Source organism: Corvus hawaiiensis, chromosome 10 (genome assembly GCF_020740725.1).
Source record: "Corvus hawaiiensis isolate bCorHaw1 chromosome 10, bCorHaw1.pri.cur, whole genome shotgun sequence".
NCBI lineage: Eukaryota > Metazoa > Chordata > Aves > Passeriformes > Corvidae > Corvus > Corvus hawaiiensis.
Window position 1 is genome coordinate 8,198,880 of NC_063222.1, and position 22,529 is coordinate 8,221,408.

Genomic DNA, 22,529 nt, shown 5'->3' on the forward strand with positions numbered 1-22,529 from the left:
GTCAAGCATTTCACAAGCAGACTTTTATAGCCTGGTGGGATCTCTGCTAAACACTTGGGATATCCAGACTGTCAATTGCTTCCAGGAAGATATCTGCTGATTCATCCTGGCAGTACCCACTCCCAAGCTGAGCTGTCCCCAGATCCCAATCAGCAGAAAGGCTCTCAACCGCAGCGCTGACACCAGCTCAGTGAATTCTGCCTTCATATCCTTGGGTGAGCTGATGGGCTGGAAGTCATCATCAAATCCCAGTCACCTTTTGAAGTGCAGGAAACAACCCAGTACCCAAAGCCTTCTGGAAGGACTGTTTTGTTACCCAGTGCACTTGTGATGGTTTTGGTGCCATTGATTAAAGCTCTTTATTCCTTTGCTTCCCTTCCCCTTTCCCCATCTGAATTGTCACCACGGGTGACAGCTGCTGGGTGCAGGTATTGTCTCTGTGCACACGCTGGAAGTGGATACTACTGGAGATTTGTGAAGGAAAGAGAAGGGGGAACCATTCTCTGTCACAGCTATCAGGAAACCTAGCTGCAGTTCAGAAAGCCTTCCCACAAGTCAGCCTAAAAGAGTGAGGGGGAGAGAGGGGGTGAGAGAGTTTTGTCTCTTCTTTTTAATGTTGTTCAGGATCACTGACAGCAGTAAGGAATGTATAGGCTTAGAATTCCCCTCTAAACTCCAAAATAAAGTACAAAACACTAGCCCATGCATTAGGTGGTGGGTGCCAGCAGACCAGGTTTATCCTTTCAAGCAGCAGTGCCCTTTGCCTTACTGCAGCACACTGTAATTAAGGCCCTGCACAGGGCCAGTCACTAGCATGATAAAGATGAGCTATTTTTGTATGTGAATTCAAATGAACAAATGCAATTTCTAACCATTAACCTCCTGAAGCAGATAACAAGTGGGTTTCGGGATAATTAAGGATTTTCATAGTTTCTAGAAAAGCTTTAGCAGGATCCTTATATTTCTAAAATGCTGACATTGCATGATCTGGGACCTCAGTTCTAAAAAGGCAACGAGTACAACACCCCCACCTCCTAGAGCCAGCACCCCTGACTTTCTGTGTGTGCTGGGGAGATGCTGAGAAGCCTAGGGAGCCAGTTCCCAAGACCTTTCCCTCATGGATGCACACCTGCTCTTACACAGGCTCCATACTTCAGCAAAGCTGAGTACTTTGGGTGGATCACTCACTGTGAAGGTTCAGAGATCGATTCCAGCAAGAAATGCAGTTTGCATGGCTCACTGGGAAAACTCACTCCTCACCTCTCCTCCAGAGGTACATGAAATCTAGTATGAGGAAGGAGATCTGGAGAGGCAGGGAAGGTGCTGGGCTAGGGATCCACCCTGCTTCTGACACCCAGAAACAAGAGGTGGCCAGCACGGGTATAAAGAGCCTGCTCTGCAGAGTGTGCCCACAGAGCTCCTGCACAGCTCCACAGACAGGGATCCACCTCCTCAGCCATGTGCTGACACACACAGCCCTTCGTGCCACTCCAACAGCCACCAGCTGGTAGACAAGCCAGGGATTAAACTCACCATTTCCAGAAGTTACAAACCCAGCTGCTAAAGCCACAGCTCTGTAGCAGTGGGTCACAACTCCTGCCTCGGCCAGCACACCACTCCTTGTCTGCTAAGGGCGACTCCTGCTGTGTGCTGCATGTGGCAGTGAGATTTCCATCTCCTCTGTTACAGATCTGAATGCTCTAACTGGATATAAGCACATACGGTTTTATTAAATTGATCACTCTGCACTACTGAGGCAGCATTTACAGGGGAACAGCACAATGGCTTTTTCCAGACTATCAAGGTCGTGTGAGACATGGTGTAGAGAGCTGGGAGCTGACACCAAGCTAGAGAAGATTGCACTGAAGATGAAAGATGAGAAAGCTCACTTGCAGAGAACCTGGGTTTTGTTCTCTGTGGGAGGAACACAAACTTTTGCATTCAAGCCAAATTTAATAATGCATTCCAGTGATCTGCATTTTTTCAAGCTCCTACATTCCCTTCCTGAATACCATATGTTTTCCCATTCTTTTAGAGGTATTTCTGTGGCATCCACTGCCAATGGGTTGAAAATCAAAGTGCTACCAAGTTATCTGGATGAAACATCAAGATCTTGAATGTTTGGGAAACAGCCAAATGTTAGTTTAATTAACTCGAACATATTCAATTTTGACTGACCTTTTCAAACAGAATCAGAGAAGCACTGAGGTTGGAAGCAACCTCTGGAGATCATCTAGTGCAACCATCTGTTCAAAGCAGAGCCCATTAGATGGGCTTGCTCAGGACACCATCCAGTCAGATCTTTTATTATCTCCCACAACAATTTTCAAAACATCTCTCCTGAAGACAGGCACTGCAGTCCTTCAAGAAGTTATTTCAACCCAAATTTTACAACTTCATTTCCTAGAATGCAAAGATATCTTTTGATAATTTTGTAACAACACATTGTCCAGAATAGGAAGTAAGAAAAACCTTTTTGCTACAATGACTTCACTTTTAATACTGCTCACTTTTCAAATTTCAATGACCAATTAAAAATTTAAAACTTCAATATATAAATTCCCATCTGGACCTTGTGTAAGCATTTTAAAAGAAAATCAGCACCTATCCAGATCAAGCACTAAGAAGAGTTCAATACAACACTTATCACTGTGTATTTCTTCTCTTCAACTCTTTTCCAGATCACATAAGGAGTTTTGGAAACTCTATGGACACTTGCTTGCCTTGTCAGACTCCAGCACATGGAGATCATTTGATGAGACAGGACCCATCACAGTCTCTGGGGTGTTCCTACCACCCAGCAGTTCTGTTTCTGTCTCCAGCTACTTGCAAAGGCTGTTGCAATTGTGTGGTATCGACAGGTTTCAAAATAATGAAACCTCCAGTGAAGTTCACAGCATAGTCTCCTCACAAACACAAACTTTCAGCTCTCTGGTGCTTCCAAACAGGCAGTGACCACACACTGGAAACCATTCCAATACATTTACTGGTTTACACTGAAAGTGCACTGCAATAGATGAGAATGTACTTTAAAAAAACCCCAACAAATAACTGAACAAAGCACAAATCCTGAAACATTATGGGGTTTTTCTTCTAAAAGGTAATAATAGGAGAATCTCTATTTTCCAGAAGAGTTCTCTTTTGATGCTGTGATACTGAGTCCAGGTATAAGTTAAAACACCTGAAAAATTCAATTTTTCTCTCATTTATTCCGAAATATAAATACTTTTATTTTTCTTATTAAATTTTTCATCCAAAAAGGTCAAGGAACTGGATCACGTAATTCAGATCATTTGGTCAGGAACTTCCATTCTAATTATATCACCCAGTACAGAACCAACAAAACACTTGCAAAGGTACAGGCAGTTCTTTTTCAATGAGTTACTTACTAATTTACACTGAAAAAACATAAGGTTGTTGTAGCTGAGCAGTTAAAAAAACCCTACCTTGCAATCATTTGATGGTTCTTCACTGAATAATGGAAAAGGGTTTAGAGTGCTCAACCACAGACACCAGGAAAAAAAAGGCATTGCACCATTAAAGAAACCCAGGCCAGTTAATTGCAGGTAATCGCTATGAATAATGACAGCAGAGAGTGCTGAATGATGTAGGAGAGAGAATATTCTGTCTCTGAGTTGTAATTGCTTAAAACAAACAGTTTGGTCAATCTGAACTTATTCGTGTCTGTGCTGCTCCTTCCGGAACTGTAAACATTTGGCTAAAGCTGTCAGGGAGCAGCTTCCATGTGTTCTGCATCCTACAAATGGTGGCAGAGGAGCCGTGCAAGGAGAGAACAGTGAATACATTGCTCTCCTCTCCTCAGCCCTGCCTGTTCATCCCCCCACCCAGGAACATTCTGTACACACGTGCACACAAACATGGCTTTGCCTGGTGCTCCACAGCCTAATCACTGATTCTTCAGGAAGACATTAATTATGTAAATAGCTCCTAAAAAAGGAGAAATGTTCCTTTGCCAGACCAATTCATCTTCGACTGCAGCCACCCTCAGTGTCCTGTGAGTCACTCCACAGCTGGAGCTACCTGTGCAAAATGCCTGGAAGTCAACTGGAACAAGTTATGGCTGATGCACAGCAGAATGAATGAGAGCTAAGAGACAGGGAAAGGGACCACCAAACTAAATGTATTTGGGTTTCATCTACTTCATATTAGCCTTTTTGGAAGAATGTTTATTAGGACACATAATCTTTGTCTGTACTTGTCATATATCATTCCCAGTAGCTCCCTTTCTGAGATTGCTTTCTTAGCTGAGGCCCTCAAGACACCATGCAGTTTGATCTCTACACTTTCAAATACTCATCACCCAAATATCCAAAAGATTCATTACCTACTTGGGCCACCCTTTCTTCAAATGGCAAGTTGAGTGTATGAGGAATAACACTTCATGTGAGCTGGAAGCATTTATTTATACCACATTACATGAAGCTGATCTGTGCAGAATGCCACAAGAGAGCAAGTCGAGGGAAGCAAACAATGAATGAAACACGTATATCCCTCTGGTGATGTCTCCAGGCAGCAGATGAAACAGCAGCTCTTAGTCCTAACGCCCTTACTAAGAGCTGTGAGCCTTAGAACCAGCAAACGAGTCAGCATAGAACTATGCTGAAAATGGGGTGTTTTCTACTTCTCAGCATCCTCTTCTCATGTACACAGCCCTGCTCCTCTGAGAACAGCCTGGTTATTTTCACTACAAGCTCCATTACATCCCTTAAATGAGAAGAGTGACCCACTCCTGCACAGCCCTGGTTGCGGGAAACAAGTACTACAAGAGTCTCAGACCATCAGTCCCTCTGGCTGACTGCAGGGAGGAGGAAGAATGTCAGCAAATGTCAATCCTGGCCTTGGCTTGTCTGGGTCTGAGGCAGCAGGCCACCAGGTATAAAATCCTGAGAGCTCCAGTAGACTCACATCTCCCTGCACAATGCTCTTGTGGAACATACTTCTAAGGGAACACAGACACTTACAGCATGGAACAGCTGCACCACTTAGAAAGTGTATCCCTCCATTTCATGCTTGTTGTACTTTCCTAGGACATGCACTAGCTGTATGCACTTTTGTAAGCCACTAAACTCCCTGAAAGCAGTGGATAAGGACTGTGAAGAGGATTATACTGAATCGTTTGTCTCTGCTGATCAGTACAAGAGAAGGGCAGGGAGATTTTGACAAGTATTATAAAATTATGCCCACAAAAGCAGGGCTAAGTACTGCTCTACAAACAACAGGAGACAATAGTCACGACATTCTCCTCAGAGAAACTGAATAGACATTCAACCAGAACAGACTCATTACTACTGCTGGAACCATTTTAATCCCACCTGCCCCCTCCAGGATGGACTCCTTGCTGCTCTAAAACAGGCAGAAGGATATTTTTTTTAGGAAGCTCTAACTGCTACCCGAGGAATGAGATTCCAATTTTGCCCCAGGGAGAGCCAGGTGCTTTGCTTTGGTGCTTGTCTCACAAAAGTTGTCCCCTGCAATAGAGCACATTTGTATTGGATTAATGTAATCAAAGGCACCCTGCTGTCTGGTCACCGACCTGTCTGTAAACAACAGATGACGTGATGCCTTGAGCTGCTATTGTATATAATTACCTATTGAGTTGTGACCATTGTAAACTAAACAAATCCATAACTTCACCTGCTGCTGTTGGCCTGTTTTCCAGCAAGGAACAAAGCCTATAAGTGCCTCAACTTTGAGCACCATTTTGTCCTTCACTGCTTCTCACATCTCCTCCAAATGAGTTTGTGTGCTCTCCCTCACACCCAGAACAATTTTCCTAGCTGCACTGGCAAGGTCTAACCTTTCTCTGTTCTTGCTTTAAATCCCTTTTATATCCTTCTCCTTTCATCCAACCTTTTGATGTTACAGCTTCCTCTCCTCTGCCTGCATAAAGGTGAAAGTTGCCTGTTACCTGAATGTATCTCACCTGCCCTAGATTGTGCTCACTGTGATAGAGGCCACAGGGACAGATTCCCACCTGATGTGAATCATGCAGGTCTGCTGGGGAGATACACAAACATGGATCACAGAAAACACGGTGAATAAGAACACTGTTCTCTGGTTTCCAATACAAGAGTAAGATCAGGTGGAACCTGCTACCTGTCAGCTCAAAACCAACAGGAAGCTGCTTCCACGTGCTGTATTGTCCAGCTGCAGGGCTCCTCACCCCAGGACACTAAAAACTGAGCTACTGGACACCTTACTGAAAGAACAAAACCCCCTGGGAGCCATGAAATACAAAGAACTCTCCCCAGGTGTCTTCCTAAGTTGGAAACTGGAAAAGTATTCTGGGAATACCTCGGCATACCCACTGTACTCTTCCCTGAGCAAACCCTGCAAGCTGCTGTTGGGGACAGCACACTGGGGTAGGTGGAGCTGGCATCTGGCCCAGTGCAGATTTTTATCACAGCAGTTCACACCAGGGAAGACACAGCACTGTGTGCGTGTCATTGCGGGTCTGGACAGGCACGGGAGGAGCCTGATACTCCTGCAGGTGTAACAGCAGGAGAAGCGACCTCCAGAGAGTGTTTGGTGCTCATTAGCAAATGGCTCTGATAGCCAGTCAACTGCTGCAAGTCAGTAGCTAATAAACACTTACCTCTGTTGTTCATCAGTAACTCAGAAGTTACTGGGACATGACATTCATGGAGACTTTCAAAGAAAAGGTTCCATTACAATACCTGGCAATGAAACAGAAGCCAACTGACACTGCCAATGACAAGCTGCTTATTTGTTTTGGTTTTCTTTCGATTATCAAACTGAAAGTCTATTTGGCCAAATTAGACAAAACCTGCTTTCCCTTTTTCCTCTAATTTTTGTCAGAAGTCTGATGTAAAGCCTCTACAGAAGAAGTATAACCAAGTTATATTAATATCACCCTTTCTACTTCATTTACAAATGAAAACCTATATACGCCAAGACTGAAACACACACAGGTTATGTTAAACATTATCTGATTACTGCTTAGTGTCAGAACAGCTCAGATTGTATAAAACTGCAGCAGCAAGCTCATATTAATCATTGAAGAACAGCTCACAAACAAATAAAAATATTTGATGTAATCATCTGTTTCAATATAAACACAGCTAGGCAACAGGAGCCTTCAATGCACTGACTTTAAGTGATAGACTTCAGTGTTTGCATAAGGAATCTTCTTTTAGAAAGTTGTTTTTTTGACTTCCAAAGAGTTCCTTGCTTTGGAAATATTTTTGACGACATGAACAAAAGCTTCTTGTCTGAGATATTATATAAGAAATAGCACTGAAGACAAAAGCTAACATTTCAGAATATGTGATTGTAGACTCTATTTTGAAAATGCTTCCTCAAGAACAGTTAGTTATTGGAAATATTTTAAAAGTAATTTAATCACAGATTTCCAGGACAGTTTGCACTCCTCATGTTCTCTGAATCAACCAAGCTCCAGTTCTTACAAGATCACCCAGTACCAGCACCGATGACTGTTTTCAACATCTTCTTAGGCTCTCCCTTAAGGGTCACGGGGAATGAGCAATGAATTGAGGCAATAGTAAAATGATGCATTTAGCTGCCTGAATCCTTCTGTGAATGAAAAGGGGTCTGATCAATTCCTATTTACCTCAGCACACTTCTGGTTTCAGAATGGGCTTTGGGGGTTTCATCATTGCCTAGCAGAGAACGTTAATGCTTCCCTTAATGCTACATGCAAAAACTTGGATAGGTTTTAGGAGAGATAGGAACAGGAAGGAACAGATTACTATCAAGCACTGCTGACAGGAAGCCATTGGTACTGGAGAAGGTGAGGCTGGACTGATCAGACGGCAATCATCTGAGAGAGAACATTTCATCAAACAGTGAAAACAAGCAGGACCCATTTGCTGTGGAGCAGCAGCGCTGAGTGACTCATGCTATTGAACAATCCTGACTCGAACCTGTTGAAGATCTTGGCCCAGCCTTCCCTTTTCAGTATTAATCCGACTAGATACGTGTCAATAACCCCCTGGGCTGCTGCCTGGCAGCTGGATAACCAGCAGAGCAAGCCCATCTGGGCGCTCAGGTGCCCGGCAGCAGCAGCCCGGTCAGACCGGGCGGTGCTGCCGCAGGCTCCGAGCGCGGCACCTGCCGAGCCCCACGCCCTGCGAGCCGCCCCTCGGAGCCGCCCCGCGTCCATCCCCGCACCCCCGGGCGGCACAAGTTAAACCCCTGGGCTGCGGGAGCAACAGGGTGCCCGCGGTCCCCTGCGAGCCCGCAGCACTCCCGGGCCGGTACTCACATGGCGAGGGGCCGAGCGGGGTGCGCTGCCTCCCTCTCCAGCAAAGATGGCTTTCGGCTCCGCGCCTGCTGCCACCAGTCTCCTACTGTTGTAGGCACTGTTGTTGGGAGAGGAGGGGTAGGCACCGGCTACTGAGCATGCCTGCGCCTCACATCAGAGTAGGAAGCAGAGGAGAGGCACGGAGGTACCCCCTCCACACCCTCATGCCAGGCGGGAGCGAGTCCTGGAGTGACAGACGGGAAGGCAACCTCCGGGTCCTGCCCGCATCCCGCCCCGCACCGAGCAGGGAAAGCCTGGGTGTGGTCACCGGAGCGGGCTCATTGCGGCTAGCAGGCTGGGAGGGGATTTAGGTGAAAACCATTGTCTGTTTCTCTAACCACCTTCTTTCTCCCTCTCCTCTCTAGAAAGAAAAAAATTTTAGAAGGGAGAGAATGGCGAAAGGTGCTGCTGTTCAACCCCTGCTGTCATGGGTGAGTGCTTGTGAATGAAAACCTATAGCACAGGGCAAATCCAGAGACAGATAAGCTACTAGATCAACCACTGATTCTGGAAAGGTTGTGTCTCTCAGATGAAGTACAGCTCTTGCTTCTGGCTTAGATATCACCTCACACTCAACCTAAATCCAGGTATCCAACCTCACCCTTCATGAACATTAGCACTTCTCTTTCATGCCCCATCCCCCAGTACAGAACAAAACTTATTCTGAAGCAACACATGTTCCCTTGCATTCAAACCAAGGCCTTCACATACGCTAAACAGAGGTGAAGGAATAAGAAAGTCTGCATGGTTTTCCAAGAAGTGGCATTTAACATTGCTGTCCCAAATGATACCTTTTTCACTTGTAAGAAGATACTTCACCTGTCGCTGCCTTCACTAATTTTCCATGGATGTCAGTGGCAGCTAGCACTAGCCATTCAAACCAAGTATTTGGGTGAGGCAAGTAGCTTTTCTGAGTATCTAGACCTCAAATCTTGGGGTGCCTGTTGGAAATAAAGTGCAACAGTGTCAACAGACCAAATCTGTGTTTTCTGACGTGGAAATCTAAGAAAAGGTGAATTGTTCCTCAAAGCAACAGGCACCACAGTTACTGGGGGAGAGCAATGCATCAATCCTAATTTCTAAACTTGTTATCAGCCAGTTGAGTATTTTCATGGAGAATGTAGCCAGGGAATGTGACAACACCCAGAGCCCAGACATTAGGACACTCAGTTACTGCCCAAATACAGGCTCAGGTGTTATCACAGCCTGATTCAGATGTAAGCCAGGGCCTGTCAGCTCTGAAGGGATCCAGCTCCTTGGGGAACTATGGAACTCCTCAGAGTGACTTAGTCACAAGAACCTCTCTCCCTTCTCCCTCTGCTGCCTGAGAGCTTGCTCACTGCATTAAAGACTCCTCATACCTCCTGCCACTGGAGGGTGATTCTGTCTCTTCTGCTGAAGCTAATTACCTGCATGAATGAATAAATGTCACTTCGGGCAGCACTTTAAGCCTGAGTTTTTTTGCTCACATATCACACTCATAAGACCCTTGCTCTGAGAAACTTTTCCTGATGGAAGCAGAAAACACTTCAAACTGTATTTTTTCTATGAAAAGATGGAGTTTCAAACAATTGGTATGCCCTCATGACAATTAGGAGATTCCCAACTACCTTTAAGCTTTATCCATCCACAGATTACTTAGCTCAGCACTTCTAATCTGGAATTCCTCCATAGCTCTTCCGTCCTGAGGGGAGTTTACTTTTCAGATGTCCTAGACAAAGATACATTTATATGATACCCTTACAGCACACAGCCACATCAGCACCCACACACAGGCTTGCACCAAACACAGGTATCACCTGCTACCATTATCACCTTAATCTTCAAACTCAAGCCTCATCTGAATACTGAGAAAGTGAGAAGTCATGCCTGGCTTGTGAGGCCAGGAGCTTCTAGGAGAGAGAGACCTTCTGCTAGATCTTTCTGCCCTTTCTGTGGTCTCACTTCAAGTCATTACTACAACTACATGGAGGGTGGAACAAGTACTGACTCTAGACCAAAGCTCACAAGACTCAAAAAAACCCCCCACAAGCCTGGAAGACTCCAAGCCCAGCATATTAAAATGTTTTATTATACAAACTATCCAGACCAAATGATACAGTGTTTGTGCTGACTCCATGGCAGCTTTATCCTGAGTGAAGGGGAACAGAAAATGCCCACACAAGCATAAAGGTGAAATGGCAGTCAGAAAAATTAGAGATCAGAAATTAGCAGAAGCGCTCCACTGCAGGGAAAATACCTCAGACCTTGTGAGCGTAGTGCAGAATGAGCTGAAGCTACATCAGTGCCCCACATCATATAGCCATGGCTTCCTCCGGTGTGGTACCAGAGAGTTCTCAAAACCAAATTAAACATCACTGCAATATAGCTGCTAAAAAAATAATTTCCTACCAGCTAATGAGAGCATCACCATTCCAATCCAAGAAGGCTCATGATCCTGAAGAAAATCCACAGCTCACCTGGGGGACATTTTCCTTTAGCCCTACATTCCCTGGAGCTTGCAGACTATCATTAAAGGCTACCAGAGCCTTTGGTGTTGGAAGAGATGCAGAGACACCCTGTGGTGGCAAAAATAATACAACCAGAATTAGTTCAAACAGCTTAATTTCATTTAAGTCACAGAACTGAATCAGAAAATCTGCATCCCAGGGACACAGAGAAATTGTCCCCCAGTTGCTATTCAGGTACTTTCCTCTCTCCACCTCTCCTTTCCTGTCTGGCATCTTTTGCTCTGTGTGTTTGCACAAAGATTTTACCTCTTACTCTGTTTGGTATAATAGTAACAGCTGAATCAGGGCTGGTGCAATTGGAGGAATGCCATAGAAATGCTCCATTTTTGGAAAATAGCTTCCTGTACCTTTAGCCTGCCCATCTTGGGTATGGAAAACAATCAGTCTGCTTTGTAAAATGGTGGTGGTGGTTTTTTACCCCATCCATAATTTGTATTTTGTACTGAAGCAAAATTTTGTATATGAAGGCAGTTTCAGAGCCACCAATACACTGCTTAGGATGTTCAAGAATGAAAGCCATCAACAACCATCATCAGTGGAAATCAATTCTGGCATCTGGAGTCTTGCAGGTACTAGACCTTGCTTATAATTAACTAGGGACAACCTGTAGACAGAACACCGAGGCCCCTGAAAATGTTATGTACTGCTGTTACATGATCTTCATCTGAAGGCAATGTATTTTCTCACAGATCTGCAAGTAGGATCCCCATTTGAAGAGTCATCATGTAATCTATAGGTTTATAAACTGCCCATATAATAGAGTAAATCTCAGGGCTAGCCACAATAACACTGGTATTGGTTATTTTGGCTCACAAAACAAAACACAGTGCTAAATAAGAAAGGTGAGAACAGTTAATTGGTTTACAGAAAGCAGTTGTAATTAAGTTTCACAAGATTTAAGCAGAAAAGAAAAGCAAGCTAAATAAATCAATTATTCAAATGCTGTGTTTTCAAATCTTCTGATCTGGCAATGCATTTAAACAAAGTATAGGAGGAATTCCCCCCTAAATCATCAGAACTTATGACACTGGAAATTCAGCATAGCCAGACAAATTCATCTTTAAAAGAGAAGTTAAATACTATACATGTCCAAAGTACAAGTTTTCAAAAACTATGGTCTAAAAGGATTAAGAAAAGATCTATTCTAAGTATCTTCAATCCTTTGTCACCAAGTCTTACATGTTTATTTTCAATGCTTCATTTTCTTCTCTTGACTTTTTAGACAAGTGGAATTGGTAAGAACCTACCTTTGCAGCTCCCTTCTCAGAAGTAAGGCAGATGCCTGCCTGCCCAGCTGCTGATTTTATTAGCCACAGGTGGTCTATTCTGCAGAGCTTCACCTCAGAACCACTGCATGCCTAAAATGGGTCTTGAATTTGCAGATTCTTTTGCCACAAATTAAAACATCAAGTCTGTAACTGTGGGGTGTGTAATTTTCTTTCACTCACAACTTCTCTTCATTCCTTCATAACATATTAGCTGCTTTAGTGATAGTTTACTTTTACAGGTCAGTGAACTGTTTGTAATTCCTTTTATAAATTGTCTTTTCTGCCATTTCAGTGAGAGATACAGGTCCAACATAGCTGGGTTCTGTTAAAACCCTAGGTGTCTCATTTCCAAGCCTGAGTAGCAAGGTGTGACACTCTGTGCTCCTTCAAGGTATTTACATTCCTCGTTAATGGTATTAATGTATAATTTTGGTAAACATTTATAACACAATGAAAAACTTTGCAGGTGTGATCCTGCAAAGCATTTGCGTAGTGAGGCCCAGTCCCTCCTGCCTGTGTGTATCCCTATGGTAAGAACTGGGTGTAGGGAACTCTACTTAAAAGGCTGTGAGGGGCTGAGGAGAGAGGAGGTACAAGGAGGGAAGAGAAGAGTAAAAGCAGAAGAGTTAAAAATGGTTGCCAGTTTTGTTTTTAAGCCTACAAACTTCCTGTGATTTGTTTTAGAAGATTTGTGGAAAATATTTGTAATGGGCAGGAACAAGACAACAGAGGAGGGGGTGAACATGACCCTCCAAGTCAAGCAACCAAAAGTTAATGCAATTACCAAATATCAAATGTAGAGCAGAGGGACTAATTTGATCAGAGAGGCCAAGGGGATAATTCTTGGAGACAAAGCATTGCAACGCGGAAATGCAGGCTAATCAACTGCTTTATCAAAAGAAAAAGGAAACAATTTCCAAGCCTTAACTAAAATCTGCAGTTGGTTCTTCATCTTTTTGGGGGTCTGGTTTTTGCCTAGCAGAGTTTGTTCCATCTCACATTTATTTCACTGCTTCTGTTCCCAGCACAAAGCTGTTTCCCTGGCTCCTGGCTCTTTGCTTGTATCAAACAAGCCGCCTCTACTCTTGGTTTAAGGAACCACTTAATCATGAAGGAGAGTATGCAAAGGGAAATATTCATTATATTTAATGTCCAAGCCTACTTTCCATAATTACATGGAAAAGAGCAAGAATATCCAGAGTCACTTTGTGCCTGCAGGATTTTTCAGAGCAGGTATTTGCTTCATCTGATGGAAAGCGGCTGCTCACTGATCTCCACTGAACTCCTGCATGACCAGGACCCTCACACGTTTGTAGAGTAGCAGATCCAGACTTCACCAGGTACAACACAGCAAAGCAGAGGCTTTCAAACAGCTACTCAGACTTCTGTTTTCAGCTAAGCAGGTGCTGTTGTTATGACAGATAAAATGAGCTGGCACAAAGGGAAGAAGGAACTCACAGAAGAAAGCACAGGAGATGGGAAGCACGGCCGAAAAAAGCGAGACCGGCTGTTTAAGAAGAGATTTTCTCGACTGAGCCTCTTCTCTGAGTCTCCTAAGACTAAATTGTAAGTACATCCAAGATTATATTTTGCATGCATTTTCAAATGTAGAAATTTTGTGCGTATTTCCAGAGCAGCTTTGGAAGAGCCACAGACACCTTGTTACCCTGCTGTATTAACTGTTTCACAAACAAGGAAACAGCCTCTAACAACTTGAGCTAAAAACTAGTCAGTCACTGGCAGCACTAGAGACGAAATTAACTTCTCTAAGTCTTGTGTGTCTGTGTATTTGTTTTATATCCATTTCCCTATGCTTCCAGCAAGAGATTAGCAGGAGTAGCATCTCTGTTTTTCCAGGTACACACCAGCACTGCCAAGGGGACAACCCAGGACAGTTTCCAGCAATAACTTTGCTGCAGTTTTGGTTGCACCAAAGCTGTAACTCCAGGGTGCAGTGGAAAATGTCAATGTATGGGCAGCAGCAAAAATCACTGTTCAACAAAGTTAATGATACTAAATTTCTCAGAATTCATAATTAATGCTTGTGTTCCTGCAATAGTGCCTTTATACTTACTCTTTTCAGTTAGAAGGAGAAAAAGGGAAACAAAACAAAAAGACAAGCAAATAATAACTATTTTTTTTTTTTAACCAAAGTAAGCAGAGGCAAAAGTGATTTTGAGCTTACTGCTTTGTGAATGTATAAGTTTTGAGTTATTGTAATCATTCTTATGGGATTTAAAATTCTCCTCTTGGGTCTTTCTCCTTGGTATTATTCTTCCTAAACATGAAGTAAATGGAGTGTATGCAACATGCTAAAATCAGGAGGGGTTTCCAAAAAGTGTCTTTTCTCATCCAAGAGCTGTTTTCCCTACAGATCTCCTAAAAGGAGTCTGTCTTTGGTAATTATCATGAAATTACCGTCTTAGCAGGAAGTGCACGCAAGTCTCCACAATTACTCAGCTAACTGCATTAGGCTTGATATCCACAGCAGCTGGTTACAGGCTCCACAGGAGATTAAAATACACTAACAAGAAATGAACCTGAGAGCCAGATTTTTGATCTAATTGCAGCATAACTAATACCAAGGGCTTGGTTTGGGGATTTTTCTTGCTGTACTGCTGAGGAACTGGACTAGAAACATAGTCAAACATCCAAGAAGTAAATTACTGCTGTGAATGTTCTCTGTTGTTCATAATTTCTCTGAAGAATGCATTCAGGAGGCAAACAAATACAACGGAAGCAGTAAAATCATGTTTTCTGAACATTGATCCTTATTTGTATGTGATAAATATGAATTTTCCTCAGTTTGAGCTAAAAGAAAAAAAAAAATTGAACAGTAATCTAGTAACCTCCCAAGGTACTCCCACATTAATGGGGAGAGAGTCAGCCTTCAGACTTTACTGGACGTATTTCTACAGACACACTGCATGGCAGTGGTTTTTAAATACATTCAAGCCAGCAGGGCTTGCAGAACTTTCACAGTGGTGTAGCCAAATCAGATCATCTCTACAATTCAGCACTGATTCGTGAGCTCTTGTAAGGGATTAGGTAGGTAAAATAGAAGGGTATTTAATTTGATCAGGAGAGCTTTCCTTGCAGCTCTTCCATCTCTGTTCAAGGCCAGTGTAACACAGGGCTTATCTACTGGCCAGCATTAGTGTGCATTGCTAGTGCACACAAGTGGGAAAAGAACCTTTATGGTGGTATAGGGAAGCACTAGGTCAGATACACAGAGCTGCATGGAATTTGTCTTCATGCAAACACGTGAGGCTCATGCCACAATCACGCACAGAAGAGTTGCATATTAAAGCTCCTACCCCGTTCGCAGGTTTTGTTTAAATGATGAAAATCCTTTAATAATTTTGTGTTCTAAAACTAATGGCTTGTCACTGCCGCCACAGTACCAGAGCCAGACTCTCCTTTTTGCTGTCCATTCCTGTTTTTTTCAGGTGATCACACACGGGCACCCACTCCTAGTGTGTCACAGGCACAGCCTGTGGAAGAGTTCATAAATCACACACTAATTGCTTCTGCTGCCCTCATCCATCTAGGAAGTGCACGGGCTGAACTTGTCACCTCTCTTTGTGACTGTTCCAGCCCTCAGGGAAGAAGCCAGCTTTCTGAAGACAAGCGGAGGTGTTTACACAGGAAAGGTTCCAAGAGGCTGAAGCCAGCGCGGGAGGAAATGTGTTCCCTGAGGCAGCCGCACTCCGGGAAGATGTGTCCGAAATGCGAGATCCTCCTGTGCCGGAAATGCGGCACCCTCCACTCGCAGAGCGGCTTCATCGCCCACAGCCTGCTCGACCACTACGACACGGGAGGGGTCGCAGCCCTGCTCTGGTGACGGCTTTGGTGTGGGGGCCCTGCCAGTGCCTGACCACATCCCAAAGGCCAGAGCTGGGATCCATCAGCGTGACTGGATCCTGGGCCTGCGCAAGCTCTGCGCAGCCTCAGCCGCTCTGTAGTTCAGTCTGTATGTAGCAGATGCACTCATTTAACCAGCATAAACCTAGCAAACAAAGATCTGTAACCTAAACATTTCTCAGCTGTTAAGGACAGAGAATTGTTTCAGAAATATTCTCCAGAGCTTTCCTTTTCCTCTCAAGGAAACAAAGATTATCCCATTTGGCTGCAAAAGCAAGCGTGACTCTTACATGCAGAGCCACTGGGTCTGCTTGCAATGCCTTTGTTTGCTTCAGTGTTGTTTGTGGTCTGGAATATTAAACGTTTTATTTTTAAATTAACTAGCTCAGAGATATGACTTTATGGGGGAGAGGGGCTTCTAAAAGCTGTCCTGGCCATAAGGATTGCAGATCACATCCAAATTCCCTCCTGGAATTTCCAAACTTTCACAGGATTTCAACATCTCACTTGTGATCCTGCACCTTGCCTTAAAAGGAGCAACAAAAATCACAATTCACAAAGTATTTAAGCCTTCTTTGTGTTCTTAAACCCAAACCTGTATTTTTAAGCAGTTCTTAAAACAGTGTAGTACAGCTCCAGATAAGGCCAAGGCTCTATGGTAGGGGTGGGTGGCATTAAGGTCCAGGCATATATAAGACACTTTACCACTGTGCAGTTCCCAAGTACAGGTGAAGGGTGGAAGTAGCCTTTGGAACAGATTATCCCAAGTCTAGCAGCGTGCATCTTCTCCTCCCATGCCAACAGGCACAAATCTATACGCAGGATTAATTCCTTGCTCTTTTGTAGGGAACAGGCTAAACAGACTTAGTCTCCCACAGCCATTAATATTAAGGGTTCTTTTATTTAGCCAAGCAGAAGAACACAGGCTGGGACATTTGGACCTTTGTTTCATCTCTCCTTTTCCTAAATTCGAAAATAACAAGTCCTTAGGGAAAAGGGCTCTCTGTCCTTCCCACTCCTCTTTTGGAACTGTTCCATTTTTGTTCGAATTAATGTTTGGTAAGGTGACTGGAATCCAGATTTTTTTCTTCTATCCCTAGGGAATACTTTGACTGAGCTATGACATCTATTCTCATGCTTTTTTTCCACACCCCCCCCCCGGAAAAGAGTTCCAACAGGAAGAATTCAGAGCCACATGTACAACATTCCAGAGTATCCTGAACAGCAGTGCTCAGCTCCCTTTGTGGAATGTCAAACACTCCATGCTCCTCATGCAAGAGGTACAGAGACTATTTCAGAAACTAGACTGAGCTGCTGACAGCTCCCAGGGCAAAACCCATTAGGAATCTTATGTAGGAGGAAGCTTTAGGCAGGATTAACAAACTGGAATGAACTGCTACCAGGTTCCTCCCTTCTGCCCAGACTTCACTGGTTCTGCACACTGCTAGCAAGTACCCAGACTTCCTGCCCAAATTGAGACTTCTAAAGCCAAAAATTAGATCTTACGAACATCCTTGTGCTACAAGGGCCTTAATCCCTCTAAAACCACATTTCCATGGTGCTTGATTGCCACTTCCATTCATTTTAAAAAGCCAATTAGTGCCTGGCAAGCCAGAATTAACCTTTCACATTTCTCTGGGACTGCTGTTCCTAAACTGGGACCCTTCACAGCTTTCCCAAGAGTAAGCGACTCTTTAAGAAATACATATTCAACCCCATTCCTCTTCATCAAGCAATCCAGAGGACACTTCTCCAAATAATCACCTGAGGAAGAGCAAGGTGACAGACTGAAAGGATGAAGGACTAGCTCATCACAACAGCATTATTTTAAATCCTACAGTCCCATACAGTGAAATCAGTTCCAATAGGTCACATGACTGAGCCTTTATCTAAGTGTTCCAGAGGGGACAGAACAAGGAAAGTTCTATCAGCATCTGCTTGGTAGGGTTTCCTTTGTGGCTTGCTAAAGGACACAACAAGCTCCTCATGTGGGCTATTAGGCTGGAAAGGCACCCAAGTACCAGCAGTGTGCAAACCCAGCTCATCGAAGAGAAGCTCACTCTTGTCCTCGATGAATGCTGTTGTGCTGTGCTGTTTGAGGGACAGCTGCTAACACGGGCAGGGCGAATCAATGCCCTGCTCAGCACTGGCGCCAACACCTCCCCTCTTCTCTATCAGGCATGAATTTGTATTTGGGGAGAATAACTACAACATTTTTGTTATGCACGTAGGTAGCATGAACAGTTTTGTACTTTTTTTCTCAGCAGCTGTTAAATTACTGCACCTTTCCTGCACTGGCTACCAAAATGTGCTGCAGTGATCTGCTTGGTACGGCATTTGTTCCTACCATACCCAGGTTAATGTATGTGGCATTGAGGTCAGGCGATAGCACCACTACCTTGAGCTTAACCTGGCTTTTATCTCATCAGCCACTCCACAATGAGGCCCTTTTGTCTCTAAAAACCCCAGAGCACCATGCAAACAGCGAGGCCCAACAGCAACAGGAAACTGTCCTCTCATACAGCAGCACCTATTGACACTCGTCCACCAGAACAGCTCACTCCCTCAGCTCTTGGCAGTGTCATGCCAGACAAGTCATTTTTAAAATTATGTTAGCAGAGGATTTCAGTCTTAGATTTTAAAGCTGGCTCAGACATATAATTACATTAACACACTATATTGTGAAAGAATAATAATAGAAATACTGATTACACATTTAAAAGATTTAGGCTTGAAATCATCCTACAGAATAAAGCTATGATATAGCCTGACATACCAATTATTAAGAGCCTCTACTATTTAATTATCTGATTCCAATAGCTTTGGGAGATTAAAGAGGAATATTGGACTCTATTATATTAAATACAGGAATGCGCTCTGTGCAAGGCATTTGCTAGAATGTGAGTGACTTGACAATCAACAACACCCCACTGCCAAAACCACCAATACAAGCATGAGAGGGAAAGGAAGCAACTCCACAGCTGAGGGGTAAATCCATGGGAGCACTTTCCCTGGAAATCCAAGACAGGACAAGCAGGAGTGTAAAAGCAGCAACTGTCACCATTTGTCACAAATGATTCAAGGTACAGAAAGCAAACCCATCAAGTAATCATGCAATCAATAATAAACCAGAACAAATAAAGATCATTTACACACTGCATATACCCAATTTCAGCTGTGGTTTTTAAAGCAGCCTAGGCAGCTTTCCCTTCTGCCAGATACAATGAAGGCCTTGAGAAAGAAAAGTCATTTTTCCAGTGGACAAAGAAAGGTAATTAACATGAAACCATGTGAACTGAAGGTTCAACACAATCTTTAAAGTCTCTTATTATAATCTGACCATTTGATGACTTCTGAATTCAGAAAATCGTCTAAAATAATGTTCCAAATCAGCTCAAATTAACCTGCCAATTTATTACTATAGCTGGATATTGGGAGGAAAGTACAGAAATAATCAATGGACTGATGTGCCAAATTCCAGTCTTCTCCTGGATGACAAACTGTCTCTCCTTTTACTTTTCACAAAGCAGTTTATTTATTTATTTATGTGTTTTCTGAATCAAAGTCTGTATGCCACAGGCTGTAGCAAGTACGATGAAAACCAGGGAAAGTGGTGATCTATTTACTAATATAATTCAGCAAACCAGGACTGTGCTCAAAACTTAACATGAAGGTATCACAATATCAGCTTTGGTGATGTGGTAAATGCTGCTTCCAGTCAGGTTCAGCCCTGAGAGGTCAGCCTGGAAAGCATCCCTGGGATCTCTTCTCAGCTATTTGAAGACCAAGATCAATTCATATGAGGAAAATGCATCGTCTTTGCTGCCAAACACCGAAAATAGACCATCTAACACTCTTTCTTTCCCCATTCTTGTTAATTAATTGCCAAGAGTAAACAAAGACAACCAAACACAACACAGCCATTGAAGGGCTATTAACCAACACAAATACTGAGCAGAAGTAGCTTTTCCTAATAATCTCTAAGTATTCCTCCAAGAAGGGAGGCAATGGGATTTTCTCACCATCTCAAGTGCTTTTATAACCTGCATTAAAGTCGCACGCAAAAAACCATCAAACACCACAAAACCTCTTTACTCTGTGCAGTAACCCTGGTGGTACTGAAGGCAGGGAAGGTGTTCCTGCATCTGGAGGTCACAGCTCTCACCTGCAGTTCTGCAGAGGGGAGCCTGAGGCACAGACTTGAACCACCTGTTCCAAGTCTCACAGGAAGCCTGGGGTGGAACATGGAACCAAGCTGCCATTTAGCTAAGGAAATAAAGATACCATCATGCTCCCTCCTATCAGATTCCACACACACCAGCCTCAGGCAGCCAAGGTGCACTTGCCAACTTCATCTCAAAGCTCTGGGAAAGCTGATGTCTCCCTCAACAAGACCAGAGATGTCCAAGTGCTCTGTCTCACAGAAAAATAAAATGTGTCCAGGAACAGTTCCTTATGCAGATTCACATGCTGTGAATTACCTGAGGATGAAATTACTTTTTTCAGAGCTATCACCTTCAACATAGTTTCTTTTTAACTTTCCTGCCATCTGCTATAGAAATAATAATAATAAAAAAAAAAGACATGGCACACTTCAAATGCTACTATATTGTATATAGAAAAACCAACCCTAAACCCACCAAAACCAACCCACATACCACTTGTTACTTTTAGAATATTCTAGAAGCACAAGTCTTTTCAGACAGATAAGCCCAAAGGGTGAGGACAAGAGAATCAATGCCCTCCACAGAATGCCACCCAGACTCCAGGTAAGTTCTAAATCTCTAAAAGAAACCAACAAAAATAAAACTCTCTCAACAAAGTAAAACCAACTTTAATTAAATTCCTACATAATCCAACATTTCTATGCAGAACAACTGTTTAGTCAAAAAGTAAATATATATGTTTAATTCTCTTTCAAATGTCCACAAGAATCAAGAGCTACCAGTGTTCCTTGGAGAACAAGCAGTAGTCAAAACCTCTCTTGCTGATGTTCAGGAACAGTTCGTTAACATCTTTTAACCAGCAGTTCCCTATTGCACGTAACAAATTTGCTCTCCATTTAAGCACCTAAAAGCCTGATACCTCACTAAATAAATTAAAACAAATCCAGTTTCTTCAGCAACCATGTTCAACATATATATCTTGGTAAAGCAACATTACTGCAGGCTTTTAATAAATACAGAGAGAAGATCAATGACTTCGCATTGGTGTTCTGTGGAATGATCTTTTCCTATCAACACCTGCTTCTCCAAACAGTTGGGGTTTTTGGTATGTATGCTCTAAAAATCACTTTGTGTAGTATATTTAATAAAAACATCCCTTACATAAGTCAGTACATTTTTCAGGGAAGGACTCATCTGAGATATGAATTTCAGTGTAAGGCTGGCAAGAGCTTCTTGCTGAAACCAAACCAAATTGTGCCTCTCTGGGAGCTGAAGGCAAAGCCCCAGAGGCGGAGTGGAGACTGTAACCAACGAGGGATTCTCAGGCATGTTTGGAATTGGCCTAACCTTCCTCATTCTGAAGGGCTTCTTCTGTGTGTTAAGTCAGAGGAACAAAATGGTGCAACCCTGAACATCTGGATGCTGCATCACTCTCAGAGGTCTCCCCAACCCTCCAAACACCCACCCTTTCCTTCGGCAGCAGCACGAGACATGAAGCAGCTCCCTGCAGTACAGTGATACCATGGTTGCTATTTACAGTAGAATTAATGCATCTGTGCCAGTAGGGCGGAGGTCATATGAAAAATATACACAATGCGCTCATTTTTAGCCAGATTAGGATATAAAAAAAAAATTTACTCTTCAAGTCCTAACTTTAAACAAAGAACAATTCTGTCAGAGGTCTTCAAACCTCCTGAGGATATGTTAGAGCACATTACCCTAACGTATAAAAACAAATATTTACACCTCCATAAAGTACCAAAGAATTTTTAAAAATGCCTAGTAGCTCTCAGCGTGCAAAGTCAGCAGGAACTGATTATCCAGGATGTTCACAAATTGTAGAGACAGTCTTGGAATCAAGCATTCAGAAGCAGAGTGCAAAAGACTCAGGAATTATTTCAGTCCGTTTGTTTTCATTGTTGTTTCCTTTCTTGTTTTGAATCAGTTCATAGAATCACAGAATGTGCTGAGTTGGAAGGGACCCATCAGGATCAGAGTCCATCTCCTGACCCTGTGTGGGGCCAAGAGAACCACCATGTGCCTGAGAGTGCTGTCCCAACGCTTCCTGAAGTTTTGTTGGTCCATATGACAGAAACCCTTCACAAACACTTATCAAGGTAACCTTCAGCTTAGTGCAAATGCCACAATCTTCTAGGACCTGTAATCTTTTCTAACAGTGTGAGCCATCCAGTTCACTTTAGTAGTCCAACTTTCCCGCAGAGCTTCATCAAACTTTTGCTTAAACTGTTTTAGTGCTTCTTCCTCACTCTTCCCTAAGGCAAGGGAGTCCTAAGACAACAGGAAAACAAGTACTGTTAGGAATTTTAAAAAACACAGTTAAAGCCTCCTTCACCTTTCAACACAAGCCACAGTCTGTTTTGTTCTGCTTTGACACTTTTTCACTTACTATTCATTA

The 22,529-nt window shown here is 43.2% G+C and overlaps 3 protein-coding genes across 14 annotated transcripts in view; 1 reads left to right on the forward strand and 2 right to left on the reverse strand.

Annotated features, from left to right (window-relative positions):
• Positions 1–8,555, reverse strand: part of LOC125330789 (vesicle-associated membrane protein 2-like) — a 52,424-nt gene extending 43,869 nt beyond the window's left edge. Inside the window, exon 1 of one of the 2 annotated variants that reach the window (XM_048314405.1) lies at positions 8,267–8,555. In XM_048314405.1, coding sequence (XP_048170362.1) covers positions 8,267–8,268 — 2 coding nt within the window. In that variant the 5' untranslated portion in view covers positions 8,269–8,555. The remainder of the gene's footprint in view (positions 1–8,266) is intronic. The other variant, XM_048314406.1, reaches the window with a different exon arrangement.
• C10H17orf50 (chromosome 10 C17orf50 homolog) overlaps positions 1–16,394 on the forward strand; it is a 43,452-nt gene extending 27,058 nt beyond the window's left edge. The window contains exons 2-4 of the mRNA XM_048314404.1: positions 8,671–8,736; positions 13,505–13,649; positions 15,681–16,394. Of these exons, the coding sequence (XP_048170361.1) occupies positions 8,733–8,736; positions 13,505–13,649; positions 15,681–15,927 (396 nt within the window). The 5' untranslated portion in view covers positions 8,671–8,732 and the 3' untranslated portion in view covers positions 15,928–16,394. The remainder of the gene's footprint in view (positions 1–8,670; positions 8,737–13,504; positions 13,650–15,680) is intronic.
• Positions 16,395–20,761: 4,367 nt separating this feature from the next.
• PIK3CB (phosphatidylinositol-4,5-bisphosphate 3-kinase catalytic subunit beta) overlaps positions 20,762–22,529 on the reverse strand; it is a 99,573-nt gene continuing 97,805 nt past the window's right edge. For all 11 annotated transcript variants that reach the window (XM_048314033.1, XM_048314027.1, XM_048314029.1 and 8 more), the window contains one exon: positions 20,762–22,402. In XM_048314033.1, the coding sequence (XP_048169990.1) occupies positions 22,265–22,402 (138 nt within the window). In that variant the 3' untranslated portion in view covers positions 20,762–22,264. The remainder of the gene's footprint in view (positions 22,403–22,529) is intronic.